At 46.1% G+C, this 14,506-nt stretch overlaps 1 protein-coding gene across 1 annotated transcript in view; it reads left to right on the top strand.

The window, feature by feature from the left end:
* The first annotated feature begins 690 nt into the window (after positions 1-690).
* CMTM8 (CKLF like MARVEL transmembrane domain containing 8) overlaps positions 691-14,506 on the top strand; it is a 97,922-nt gene continuing 84,106 nt past the window's right edge. The window contains exon 1 of the mRNA XM_086720573.1: positions 691-1,283. Coding sequence (XP_086576699.1) covers positions 1,137-1,283 — 147 coding nt within the window. The 5' untranslated portion in view covers positions 691-1,136. The remainder of the gene's footprint in view (positions 1,284-14,506) is intronic.

The raw sequence follows: 14,506 nt of genomic DNA, 5'->3' as shown, positions 1-14,506 counted from the left end.
TGGTCACAGAGCTCAGAAATGCAGGTGCCACGTCGCAGTTCAGGTTTAGCTTGACCCTGTAAACGGGGCGCTCGCATCCCCTCCCCCATCCCAGGAAAGCACGCCCGTTTATCCTACACTTCGCTTTGCACAACCCACACTTTCCAAGCTTTTTTTTTTGTTTTGTTTTGGACATTTCCTTCCGAGGGTGACGGGACGGCCACGCTGATTGGTCTTGACCAGGGACCCCAAACAACTAGCCGTCACCTAGACTCCACGGATCCCCGTAGTGCCACTGCGAGCGCCTGGAAGCGTCTCGCCCTGCCCTCGAAGCCCAGCGATTAAGTCGGTTCCTCAAATTGTTCCCGACCGGAGGAGCAGGAAATAACACCGGCCTTTGGTGGCGGCCACAGCGGGAGGGGGAAAAGTTCAGGCCTCTCCCGGGCAGTCGCAGAGGCCTCCCATCAATCTCGGGTCTAAGGTCCGGCCGGGCCCGGGTTCCGGCCGCTCTTTCTGGCACTCGAGTCACCACCCGACCTCCGGCCTCGGTCGTCGCTAGGGGCCCGGCTTTCCCCGGGGCCGCTCAGCCCCCGCGCGGCCGCCAGGTGGAAGAAGACAGGTCAGCGGGGCTGCGCGCGCCAGGGGGCGGGGCGTGGCGGCGGCCGGGACCCCCGCGCCCTCTCCTCCGCGCCGCCCGCCCGGCTGCCCGCCTCGCGGCCCCGGCCGCGACCGGCGCCCATCCGGCCGCGCGGTCCCCAGCAACAGGTGAAGAGGCCGCCGACCCGCGGCGCCTCTGCGGGGCGGTCCTTCTCCCTCCCGCCTCGCGCCCGCCCCTCTCCACGCCCCCTCCCCTCCTCCCGGCCTCCGCCGCGGCGCTCGGCTGCCCGGCGGTCTCCCCTGGCGCCGTCTCCTTCTCCTCCCGGGCCCCAGCGCAGCCCGAGAGCCCCGCGCCGCGGAGCGAGGGGCGCCGAGCGCTCGCACGACACGCGCCGCGGCGCGACCGGCCCCGGGGGGCGCCCCCCGGCGCGCCTCCCTCCTCGCGCCCGCCGCGCTCCCCTCCCCCGCCGCCGGCGGCCCCCGGGCTCCGGGCCGCGCGTCCGGCCCCCGACGCGCTGGGGGTCTCCGGGGAGGGGCCGGCCCCGCCGAGAGGCGCGGCGATGGAGGAGCCGCAGCGCGCCCGCTCGCATACCGTCACCACCACTGCCAGCTCCTTCGCCGAGAACTTCTCCACGAGCAGCAGCAGCTTCGCCTACGACCGGGAGTTCCTCCGCACCCTGCCCGGGCTCCTCATCGTGGCGGAGATCGTGAGTGCCGCGCGCGCGGGGGGCGGGGGAGGCTCCGGGGGGCCCGCGCGCGGTGCCTCCGCCGACCGCCTGCCCGGGACGCCTTTCGCGCGGGCTCGCCTTCTCCCCGGCGTGCGAAACCCGGAGACCACCGCTCTGAGCGAGGTCGGATCACCTTGCGCGCCTGAGCCGCGGGATGTCTGCTTGCCGGGTCCCGTCGGGGGTCGTGCCGCGTCTTGGGAGCAGGGCGCTCGGTGGGCGTTCGTTCGGTTTGGGTTCACGAGTGTCACGGACACCTGATGCCTTCCTTACCTGATCTCCATGTGGATGGCCTCCTCCCTGAAAGCAAAGCCTTCCAGAACTCAGGGAGAGGAGAGGACTTTTTTCTTCGCCTACTTCTCTCCCCGGTGTTAAAATCGAGGTGAATTAAGAAACTTGCACCGAGAAAAATATGAGGGTCTCGACCCCGTTGGGGACCGGAAGGTCTCCTGCAGGGTGCTGTGCACCTCCTGGGCTCAGCGCAGTCCTGGGGAGGAGGGCTGGCGTGCGCATTCTCCTCTTGACCGGACATGGAGGCCGAGAGGTCTAGTGATTTCTTCCAAGTCCCAGCCAGTCCTTCTTGGCTGGAGGGAGCCCTGTTACCAGCCGGTGGTGGCCACTGTTTCCCCATGTGCCAGGGCCTCCTCAAGACCTTTAGTTGGCCTTGTGCCCTCATGCAGGCCACACAGCAGCCCTATCCTGTGTGCATTTATTATCCTATTTTGCATGAGAAGAAATTGAGGCACAGAGAGGGGAAGTCCAGGGCGGGTGTGTGTGTGTGTGTTGGGGGTGGGGGGTGTCTGGACTGTGATTCAACCCTGGGCCTGGCACTCTCCAGGGCCCTGTGCTTAACTGCCAAGGAGCATCCTTCCCAGCCGCCTACCCTTTCCGCCCGATCTCACACACATTCATTGGAAATGTGTGGAGTTGAAATCTAGCTTGTGTGGGTTCGGAGAATGGGAGCCATGGTGGTATAGAAGTGGCTGAAGACCCAGATGGTTCTCTGAGAAGCCCCCGACAGAACCTGGGTACATCAGGTAGCTGACTTGCTCCTCCAGCGTCTCAGGCCCCGCCCCAGATGGACGGAATCGATGCCAATGCACGTAAAGTTTGCACAGTGTTGTCTGGGCTCATCCCCCAGCTAGTTCCCTTCGCTGGTATTGGGGACATCAGGAGACCCAATTAAAAAAACACACACACACACACACACACACACACACACACACACACAACAACGAAGGTATTGGAATCACCTTGCAGGGCCTGGCTTATAGGAATTCGGCAAATATTTGCTGTGTGCGTTAAGTAGTTGGCAACTTCCTTGCTCCAGCAGAGCAAACAGAAACTGAAGTCGGAGATGGGGGCTTCTACCTGGGGGTGGATCTGGACCCGGCACGAAGTAAAATGCCTCTTGGTTTTTGACTGGTGATCCATATGCTCTGTGTTCCACGCTTTTTCGGAAAATAGCAAAGCGAAGGACACAATGCAAATGGCCCATAGTCCTGCCAGTAGAAATAACCACTGTTGATATTTTGACATGTGTCTTTTAAAATTTCAATAAATTAAAAAAAATTAATGTTTTATTTTCTTTTTAAATTAAAAAAAATGTTTTAATGTTTATTTTTGAGAGAGAGAGAGAGAGAGAGAGAGAGAGGGACAGAGCACGAGCGGGGGAGGGGCAGAGAGAGCCTGGGAGACACAGAATCCGAAGCAGGCTCCAGGCTCTGAGCTGTCAGCGCAGAGCCTGACAGGGGGCTCAAACCCACGAACGGTGGGATCGTAACCTGAGCCCAAGTTGGACGCTCAGCCGACTGAGCCACCCAGGCGCCCCTCAGTAAATGTTTTGAAAGATGGAAACACATGTAAGAAAAATTACCCTTACCACTCCCAATAGTTCAATTTTGGTTTTTGACAACTGTGCACGTTTTAAGGAATAAAATAGTCTTAGAATTAGAAGTTTGCCCCACTGTCTTCATACCTAGAGGTGCTCACTTTCAAATCTCTTAGAGCCCTAAATAACATATTTATAATGCTGTTCCTTGATTCCCCCCCCCCCCCCCCGTTGTAGGTGTTATCTTTCGACTTCCCCCTCTGAGACATGTGGCTCTAACACTCTCAGACCACCTCTTAGATATCCCATCCCACCCTCCTATTATACATATACTCTTTCTGTCTCCTACTATATTTTGGGTTAAATCAATACCCATTGTTGACCTTAGGACACCATAAACACTGTTCACAGCCCAGCCACCGAGTAGTCTGTGAGCACTTTTCTTTTCCTGCCCAATTTGTTTCCTTCTCTTTTTCCATTTCTTCTTTCTCTAACTGTTTAGTCACTAATTTTACCTTAATTGTCTAAATCTCTTATCAGGAAACTGAGAGACATCGGGATTCTATCAAGGTCATCTCATGGCCAAATCCTCTCTGGGAACTCTGACCTCCTCCCACCTGTCCTGCTCATTTGGGCACAGCTGGCATCATGGGATTTCCTGCAGTATCACCATGGGGAGTCTTTGTCTCCACTTCTCTCCAACACTGGGTCCCCTGCTTCTCCTGACCGCTGTCCTTCTCCGTTTTGCCTCACTTGTAGTGGGGGAACCACACAGACTTTAGTAGTTTCCTTAGAAAGGATGCATGTATGTGTCGAGATTTACATCTTTCAAAATGTCTTGATTTGAGGGGCACCTGGGTGGCTCAGTCTTTAAGCATCTGACTTCGGCTCAGGTCATGATCTCACGGTTTGTGAGTTCGAGCCCCACATCGGGCTCCCTGCTGTCAGCGCAGAGCCTGCTTTGGATCTATTCCCCTCTCTCTGTCCCTCCCCCGATTGTGCTCTCTCTCTTAAAAAAAAAAAAAAAAAAAAAGTCTTGATTTGACTGTTACACATAATTAATAGTTTGACTGGTAAAGAATGTTAGATTGTAGGGGCGCCTGGGTGGCGCAGTCGGTTAAGCGTCCGACTTCAGCCAGGTCACGATCTCGCGGTCCGTGAGTTCGAGCCCCGCGTCAGGCTCTGGGCTGATGGCTCAGAGCCTGGAGCCTGTTTCCAATTCTGTGTCTCCCTCTCTCTCTGCCCCTCCCCCGTTCATGCTCTGTCTCTCTCTATCCCAAAAATAAATAAACGTTGAAAAAAAAAAATTAAAAAAAAAAAAAAAAAAAAAAAGAATGTTAGATTGTAAATTGTTTTCCTTCAAAATTTTGAGTGTTCCTCCATTATCATTTAACTATTCTGATTCCTGTTTCCATAAATTTCTATTCCTCATCCTTTTTTTCCTTTCCTTTCTGGAAGCCTATAGGACCTTTGTCCCAAGAGATCTATAAGATCCCAGCAATGTGCCTTCATCTGAGTCCATTTTCTTCCATTATACTGAGGACCTACCTGGTGTGTTCTCTCAATCAGGAAAACTCGTGTATGTGTAAGGGGATTTTTTAAAATTATTTTTTACCTTTCCGTTTTGTTTTTTTTCTGAAACTCCTTGTACACTTTTTTTTTCTATGCATGCATTTTCTTATAATCTATCTCATGAGTTCATGATATGCTGTGTTCACTTGCCATACTGTAAACGTTTCTCAGGATCTTGGATCTCTCAGTTATCACAGCGTTCTGTTGCAAGGAAATGTCGTCTTTGATTTCCTCTGTTTTCTATATTAAAACTAACATGTTCCTGGGTTTCACCAGTATAGGTAGTGCCATAGCACTCTTCCTTCTTTGTCCCTCTTCCCACATTTATCCAGTGATTTTCTCAAGGGAAGGTTCCTTTAAGTAGAATTGTGTGTCAAAGAGGACTCACATTTAAGGGCTTTGTTACATATTCTGAAATTCTCTTTCTGCAAAGTTCTGCTGGTTTAAATTACTATCAGTAGTGTGAGCCTATTAAGCTAAAAATACTTTTTTAATACTCTCTGAAATAAAATAGGTGAAGAATCACTTAAATGATATATGCTAATCTAAGGTACTTTTTTTTTGTTCATGTTGAACGTCTAAATCGGGATGTGGCTTACTGTGGATGGTTTCTTGGAGGTGATGCCATATGGTACCACCGATTGTTTATGGAGGGAAGCAGCTCTCAAACTATTGGCCTTCCCAGCCCTGAGACTAAGATAGACGTGCCCCCAGAAAAATGTTACTTTCTGCCATGGGAAAAAACCAAATACTGAGACAAATAATTGCTAAGATTACTTAGTAACTACTTAAAATTACTAAGAATTACTTAGATTCTGACTTCCCGCTGGAACCTAGGAGAAATGAAATAATAGAGAACAAAACACAGTGTTTCCTCAAATCTGTTGTCAAAATCGCTAGCCCTCGTTTTCCCACAGGAGTGAGTGGTGGTAGCTAACCTACTCAAACACTTTGGGCAGTGCCTATGTAACCTTCTGTTGAAACCAAATTGTGGCTGTTTCCTTCCGTTTAAAGTTTTACAACAAGCTAGAAGCAATCCATTACTTGACCTGTGACTTGTCGGATGCTCTGATCTTATAACAATTACAAGTACTTGAAGAATTAACTCAGAAGCTGAGTTAATTGTACCCTTCCTGTTATTGGTGACTTCAGAATGAATTACAGCATCCGTGGAATAATGTTAGGTCACCTGTCATATACTTACGGTCATGAGCAGACTTAGGTGGGGAAAGATGAATAGTTTACTGAGAGCTGGAATCAAATTATTCTATCCTGTTGAGTTCTTATTAAAAAAAAAAGTGAGGGGCGCCTGGGTGGCTCAGTCGGTTGAGCATCCGACTACAGCTCAGGTCATGATCTCGCGTTCCGAGAGTTCAAGCCCTGCATCAGGCTCTGTGCTGACAGCTGGGAGCCTGGAGCCTGCTTCGGATTCTGTGTCTCCCTCTCTCTCTGACCCTCCCCCCGTTCATGCTCTGTCTCTCTCTGTCTCAAAAATAAATAAATGTTTAAAAAAAATTAAAAAGTGAACATAGTTTTCTTTTCAGAAAACAATGCCTAGTCTTTGTAGAAAAAATAGAAAAATGTAGGTAAGTAAAGAAAACCCCATGTAATTTTTTGCCCCCATGGTGGTTGTTAACAGGCATGGTACTCACCCCAGGCCTAGGATTTTTTTTTTTAAATTTTGGTTATTGTAATATTTGAAGCTTCTACTGTTATTTAGTTTCCTGGGGGGTCAGGGTTGCTAAATGTCCTGACGTTCATGGGACAGTCCCCTACGATGAAGAGTTGCTTTACCAATTGCCAACAGCACCACTGTTAAGGAACTTTGAGTGAACTACTATTTAAATTTTTTTTTAATGTTTATTCATTTTCGAGAGACAGAGACGAGTGCGAGTGGGGGAGGAGCAGAGAGAGGGAGACACAGAATCTGAAGCAGGCTCCAGGCTGAGTTGTCCGCACAGAGCCCGATGCAAGGCTCGAACTCATGAACCGTGAGATCATGACCTGAGCCGAAGTCAGACACTTGACTGACAGAGCCCCCCAGGCACCCCTGAGTGAACCACCATTTAGCACTGAATAAACCATTCCAGAATTTTTCAAGTCGTTCTGTATTATTATTTATCTGTAATTTTTTAAATGCAGTCACTTGTAAACTATTCTTTTTGTTTACCGCTGTGGCCACCTGTGCTGGCTATCTCCCATTTGTCCCTCAGAGCCACTCTCACCCCTCTCTGTTCTCCACCCTAAAGGCTAATTTCCACGGACTGTCTCGAGGGGGCTCCCCTGTGATGTTTCACTGCAGTCATCCAGGGGTGGTACCCACAGGAGGCTGTGGGATGAGAGGAGAGCAGGCTCCGGGTATTCAGTCCCTGGGATTCCTAAGCGCTGGCTCTTAGCAGGTTGACCGTGTCCCTTCATGGAAGGCGGGCTACCTGGCCACCCTTGCCACACTGCTATTTTCGCTGGCTCTGATCGCTGTTCACTCCCAGCTGCTTACCATTGCCAGGCACTGCGCTATCACTGTGGTTTTCCGGCACCCTGCTTTATAAATAATGCCTTTACTAAACTCCATTCAGATTACCCAATCTGAAAGTGCCCAGTGCCCTGCTGAGACCTGATAAATTACCTTTTCCTCATTAATAATTAATTTCTTATGACATTCTCTTTTTTTATGGGTCTATCTTATGACATTCTTTTTTTTTTAATTTTTTTAACATTTATTTATTTATTTATTTATTTATTTATTTTTTTATTTTTTTAATGTTTATTTATTTTTGAGACAGAGAGAGACAGAGCATGAACGGGGGAGGGTCAGAGAGAGGGAGACACAGAATCCGAAACAGGCTCCAGGCTCTGAGCTCTCAGCACAGAGCCCGACGCGGGGCTTGAACTCACGGACCGCGAGATCATGACCCGAGCCGAAGTCGGCTGCCCAACCAACTGAGCCACCCAGGCACCCCAACGTTTATTTATTTTTGAGACAGAGAGACAGAGCATGAACGGGGGAGGGTCATAGAGAGAGGGAGACACAGAATCCGAAATAGGCTCCAGGCTCTGAGCTGTCAGCACAAAGCCCGACGTGGGGCTCGAACTCACGGACCGTGATATCCTGACCTGAGCCGAAGTCAAGAGTTGGGAGTTTAACTAACTGGGCCACCCAGGCATCCCCACTTATAGGTTTTTTTTTTTTTTTTTAATGTTTATTTATTTTTGAGAGAGAAAGATGGAGTGCAAGTGGCAGAGGAACAGAGAGAGGGAGACACAGAATCCAAAGCAGGCTCCAGGCTCTGAGCTGACAGCATAGAGCCTGACACGGGGCTCCAACTCACAAACCGTGAGATCGTGACCTGAGCCAAAGTCAGGCGCTTAACCGACTGTGTTACCCAGGTGCCCCTGTAGGTATTTTTAGCATACAGACGGAATATTGACCTTCTTTCTGTATTGCAAATATTTTTCCAGACTATCATGCTGTAGTTTTTTTTTTTTTTTTAATTTTTTTTTTCAACGTTTTTATTTATTTTTGGGACAGAGAGAGACAGAGCATGAACGGGGGAGGGGCAGAGAGAGAGGGAGACACAGAATTGGGAACAGGCTCCAGGCTCTGAGCCATCAGCCCAGAGCCCGACGCGGGGCTCGAACTCACGGAGCGCGAGATCGTGACCTGGCTGAAGTCGGACGCTTAACCGACTGCGCCACCCAGGCGCCCCTATCATGCTGTAGTTTTATTTATGATGATTTTATTTATAAAAACCAAAGTTTATCCTCAAATGTATTCATCTTATTTTTCCTCACATTTAACATCGTGCTTAGAAGTTTGTACCTTACTAACAAACTAAATATCATTAAGACATTAGTATTTAACCTATCATTTTCTGTGCTCACTTTGATGGTACATACACTAGCCTGTTTTCTTTTTTTAGTAATTCTTAATATTTAACCTTCATACTGAAATTTATTGTAGCAGAAGGTATAAATTTGAGCTCTTTGTGGGGCGCCTGGGTGGCGTAGTCGGTTAAGCGTCCGACTTCAGCCAGGTCATGATCTCGCGGTCCGCAAGTTCGAGCCCCGCGTCGGGCTCTGGGCTGATGGCTCAGAGCCTGGAGCCTGTTTCCGATTCTGTGTCTCCCTCTCTCTCTGCCCCTCCCCCGTTCATGCTCTGTCTCTCTCTGTCCCAAAAATAAATAAACGTTGAAAAAAAAATTTAAAAAAAAAAAAAAAAAAAAAAAAAAAGAAAAAAAAATTTGAGCTCTTTGTTTTCAAATATCAGTTGTCCCAACATGATATATTACCAACTATTTTTCATTCACTAATGTGGATTGCTTCATTTGTTTCATTTACTTAATTCTTGTATCTTTTTGGGTTCAACTCTGTACTTTCTAGTCTATTCCGGTCTTTGTTCTCATGTTTTAACATGTTTTAGTTCTAGGATATATCTTAACATCTGATCAAGTAAACCACCCCAGACATAACTTACAGAATTTTGTTAAGTCATACACTGCTGTGTCCCCTCTCTTCTGTCAAATGGTATTGGCTTTTGATTGGCTTTTGATTGCATGGATTAATTTTGAGGCAAGGGATTCACATTACTTGAGTTCCTAAGAAGAAAACTCCTCAACCATCAAATTTGTGTTGGATATTTATTGTGTGCCAGAATCTGTGTCTGCCATTTAGAATATCGTGGTAAATAGTACCTTTCTATTTTTATTCAAACAGCTGATCAATGACAGGATGTAAGATATACAAAGAAAAATATGCTTAGGGAGATGCCAAAAGGTAGTTTAAAATTTCAGATTTTCAAATTTGAGCTGGAATTCAAAAGGCATTTTATTCCTTCTAGGCCTCTGTTACTCATTTCACAAATCTAAAATTTAACAGATGCAAAGTATAGTTTCTTTTTTTGGCCAAGATTTGTGACTAGAACTATTCCCAGAAAGGTAGCAGCACTTCTCCCTAGACGAATATTTTACCTGTAACTTTCATTTAAAACTAAGTGAATTTTCACTTTTATTATCTCAGTTGATATTAAGTCAGCCCAGGTTTGGGGGAATCCCTTCTTTTGTTGGCATTCCTAGTTGATTTGAGAAAACAGTTCCTAGGTTACACATGAGTGGGTCCACCACACTTGTTGAGTGCAAGATGAAACAAACCTCCCCTGGTTGCTTCTCCCTCATCTGTACCCACCCATCAGGTTCATGGTAACCTGTCCAGTAGAATCTCCCTTCTGTGGGAAAGCAGGATATCCATTGTCTTGGTCACAGTTCAATTGCAGATGACAATATCCACGCTGGCTGGTTGAAGCAGCAAGATTTAACTGGCTTCCAAAAATTTTGGTAGGGCTGGAAGAGCAGGCTCTAAGCTAAGCTTCCAGCAAAACCTTTCCGAATCAAACTGAGGAACTCCCCTATCGTGGGCAGAAAGGCCAAGAAGTGGGGTTTACTCTCAGAACTGCTGGATCCTGGGCCTCCACTGCTTCCAGTGCGACACATGGCCCAAATGTCTCCTCCAAATGTCCATTGGTCTCTCAACACTGGGAAGCAAGGGATGGGACCCTGGGATTTCAGTATAGGTGCCACAGACAGTCCACTCCTTGGTTGACTTTGCAATGGGAATACAGAAGCAGCCAAGGCACGTGTAGCCCCATGATGTTGTCTTTTGCTTTCTAAGCCTCGGATGAGTGCGTCTGCCAAAGCTACATCATGTGTGGAACCTGGGCTATAGACTGGTTTCCAGCCTCTGGTGAGCGGGAAGGCGTGTGCTGCAAGGGGCACGAAGTGGAGCTGAGTGGATCCATGTGCCATGCTTATCACGGCCACTTTCGTTGGACTCTACTAGGCTCATTGTGTTGGAAGTGAAAGACCTGTGATTTTTCATACTTCTAGGACACTCTAAGGGCTTACCCTTTTTCAATTTAGACATGTATTCCATTTCTAGCTGTGTGACCTTGCACAACTGGCCTGATATTTCCTGAACTTCCATCTCTAATAATGAGAAGGGTGATGATGACTTCATAATTAGCAGAAGAGAAAATGAGCTAAAATACATGTAAGCCCTGTCCCAGAGGTAAACACTAGTTTATTTCTTGGCTACATATCGATTTCTTTCTTTCCTCTTTTCTCAGTAGATGCAGAGTATGTAGATTAATCCCACTTGGACAGGGCTGCATTGAGAATGAATGGCCTTGTCTTAGCTCCTAGGATTTTTTTGTGCACCCAGTGATGAGCATGAATGTAGAATTTAGCTTCTGTGGTACGTACTGAGGTTAGGGATACGATGATACTTCTAACTAAAGAAAGCTTAAGGCTACAGTAAGAACCACAAGGCCCTGCTTATTTTAACTTTTAACACGGTCAGTTACTTAGACTGTGAAAGATTAGGAGAATGGCCTAGGCACAATTATGAACGATGCCAGCTTCGTAGGTGCAGTGGAAACATTTCATCAATTTATGTTCCTGTGTAAACGCTATTCAAAGAAGGTCTAAAAAGCTATGGGGTAGGTCAGCTTTCCGGAGGTCTGGGTTTAATGGCCTGTTTTGGAAAAACATGCAAAGGTCTAACCTTCTTATCTTGCCTTACGCTTTCCTTCATCTTTCCAAAACCTAATTATAAGTGGTGCCACTTTCTGGAGGGAAAATAATTCAGAGGAGAAAGACCTCTTTGTTGTTGATTTATAACCCACCTTGTTTCCAGAAGGGGCTTGATGTGGGACAGACATCTTTATTTTTTTTTTTAACGTTTATTTATTTTTGAGACAGAGAGAGACAGAGCATGAACAGGGGAGGGGCAGAGAGAGAGGGAGACACAGAATCTGAAATAGGCTCCAGGCTCCGAGCTGTCAGCACAGAGCCTGACGCGGGGCTCGAACCCACGGACCGTGAGATCATGACCTGAGCCGAAGTCGGACGCTTAACCGACCGAGCCACCCAGGCGCCCCTGGGACAGACATCTTTAAATTGAGGGTACAACAAGAATCTATACAATCTTTATCAGTCAAGGATTGGCAAACATCAAAGATCACTTTAGAAAGAGAAAAACTTTGTCTTAAGTACTTAACTGAGAGCAGACGTGAAGGGGCATTCTCGAACAAGATTCTTTAGACGGAGGAGTTGTGTTGCCTGACATCGTGTGACAGTCAAGAGGAGAAAATATCTAGGACTTGTCAGCAACTCTGCCTTCAAGTTTAGGGGAAAAAAAGGTCCGTGTGCTTTGAGGCTCTGGCCTCCTTCTGGGGTTTCACAGACCCAGAAATTTCCTTAGAGATGGAGATGTTTAAGGAGAACCATAATCGCTGTATTTAATATTCTACTAGCTCATACTTTGGAAATAATGTCTCAGGTTCCTTTAACTGTGACATGAATCCTGAGTGGTTTTCCTATTCATTCACATTTCAAATCACGAGCTTATGTTCGCGCTGCCCTGGGAAGCTAATGTCGGATTTTTTTTTTTTTTTAACTTCCCTTTATGTGATTAAGTTGATTAGTGAAAGGTGGAAGACCAAAGCTCAGTTAACTAGGTCACTGGTTAGTACCAGCCTGGCTTAGCTGCTAGCCTGTGGCAAGGGAGCTCAGATGGGAGGTAGTATTTGGGTTTCCTTTCTCTTGGGGTACTTGAAAAGGTTGAGCCACAGTCATTCTGTTGCTGACTTGCATGATTAAGACGTAGGGAAGTGTCTTCTGCAGACTCGTACCATGCCCCTGGAACTAAGATTCCTTAAAACTTTTTGTACGTGGGGCGCCTGGGTGGCTCAGTCGGTTAAGCAATGGACTCTTGACTTTTGCTCAGGTCATGATCTCACACAGCTCATGGGTTTGAGCCCTGAGTCAGGCTCTGAGCTGACCGTGCTGAGCCTGCTTGGGATTCTCTCTCTTCTCCTCTCTCTCTGCCCCTGCCTCACTCACTTGCTCTCTCTCTCTCTCTCTCTTTCAAGGTAAATAAACATTTAAAAAACAAAACAAAACAAAACTTTTTTTTGTAAGTGCATATTGTACTAAACTCATATACTATTTAAAGAATAATAAAACAAGTAACCATCTGCCCACCATTCAGTTTAAGAAATAGAACTCTGCCATATCTTAGAGGCATCTTGTGTGCCCTGTCCACTTTCCCAGAGGTAACCCCTGTCCTGGCTTTGTATTCTATAAAGTTCAAAGTGTTACAGCCATTGTTTAGCCTTGACTCATTTTGAACTTTGCAGAATATAGAATCACATGATGCTTTCTTCTGTTGCTGCTTTCATTCATCATTGAGTGTTTTCCGTGTTGACACATGTAGCTGCTCATTAGCTTAAAATTGTATTCCGGTATAGGAATGAACCATAATTTGCCCCATTGACATAGAAGGATGTCGATGGCTCCAGGATTGCCATGTTTTGCAATGATTCAGTTTTCCTTTTTGTATTTCTTATCCTTTTTTTTTTCCTTTCTGCTTGTTTAGAAGTCATGGTCTGTCTGTTCTTTAGTGGATTCCTTAGCTATCTTAACATGAATATTTAGGGGCGCCTGGGTGGCTCAGTCAGTTGAGTGTCCAACTTTGGGTCAGGTCATGAACTCAGTTTGTGAGTTCAAGCCACACATCGGACTCGCTGCTGTCAGTGCAGAGCCCGCATTGGATCCTCTGTCCCCCCCTCTCTCTCTGCCCCTCCCCTGTTCGCACACTCTCTCTCTCAAAAATAAAAACAAAACAAAAAACATGCGTACTTAGTCTGCTATCCAGGTTAAAATAAATGCCTATTTTTAACCTGCTTCTAAGCAAAAACAGAGACCTCAAAACTCTAATTCAGATGACATCTCTCACAATTTGTAATCTTTTCTAGTCATTTAGCGCTGTGCTCCTTTCTACCTACATGTTAGGCATTATAATTTTTGTATACAGTCAACAGTTTTGTTTTACCCACAACCACATGGTTGCCTGGTATCCTTGCTCATTGTTTTTTCTTATATCTCAGGCCTACCGTCTGTTTTTATTTTTATGAAAATCTTTTTTCTTCCTCATTCTTGAAAGATAATTACACAGATTATAGAATCCTAAGGTGTTCATTTTGTCTCCATTCATTAAAGGTGTTATTCTTTTGTTTTATTGGTTTCCATGGCTGCTACTGAAATTGGCAAATTAAGATTTGCCTTTCCTTTTTTATTTGGCTTCTTTTTCTTTTAAAATTGTCTTTGCCTTTGTATACGACAATCTCATTATATGTCTGAGGATTTCTTTTTATTTATCTTGTGTTTAATAGAGCTTCTTGGACCCAATTATACATCTTTCAACAATATTGGAAAATTTTCAGCCATTATCTCTTGAAATGTTGGAAATATTGTCTTTCTCATGTTACTTCATTTTCTTCTAAAACTCTAATTAAATATGTATTAGAGCCTTAGATTCTATCTTCTATGGCTTTCAAATTGATAACTTCCAACTCTGTGTTCCTGGCCTGCATTTTATTAATTATTATTATTATTATTTCCTCTATTTTAATAATTATCTTTTTAGCTGTTTAATCTATACATTCAAATTTTAATTTCAATTTTCTACATTTCTAGAAACTTTTTAACTTTTCCAGATCTACTGTGCTCTTTATATCCTAACTAGACTTAGACCCAACCCAAATGAGAGACTGAGTGTGTCTAAATTGAAAAGGATATTTTTTGCTCTCTACCCTTTGCCAAATCTGAGATAGCTGTTATCTTGCTGTTCCCTCTGGACGGTGAGTTAATTCTTCTCTACCTTCACATTGAAGGGATGTCCTTTAAGATTCCAGCTTTACGTAGGGTGGGGGTGGGAGGTTGTTTCCTGTTAAAATTTTCACCTTGTG

The sequence above is a fragment of the Puma concolor genome, chromosome C2 (assembly GCF_028749965.1).
Source record: "Puma concolor isolate L17-30 chromosome C2, mPumCon1.1.hap2, whole genome shotgun sequence".
Taxonomy (NCBI): Eukaryota; Metazoa; Chordata; class Mammalia; order Carnivora; family Felidae; genus Puma; species Puma concolor.
This window is presented reverse-complemented; position numbering and strand designations above follow the sequence as displayed.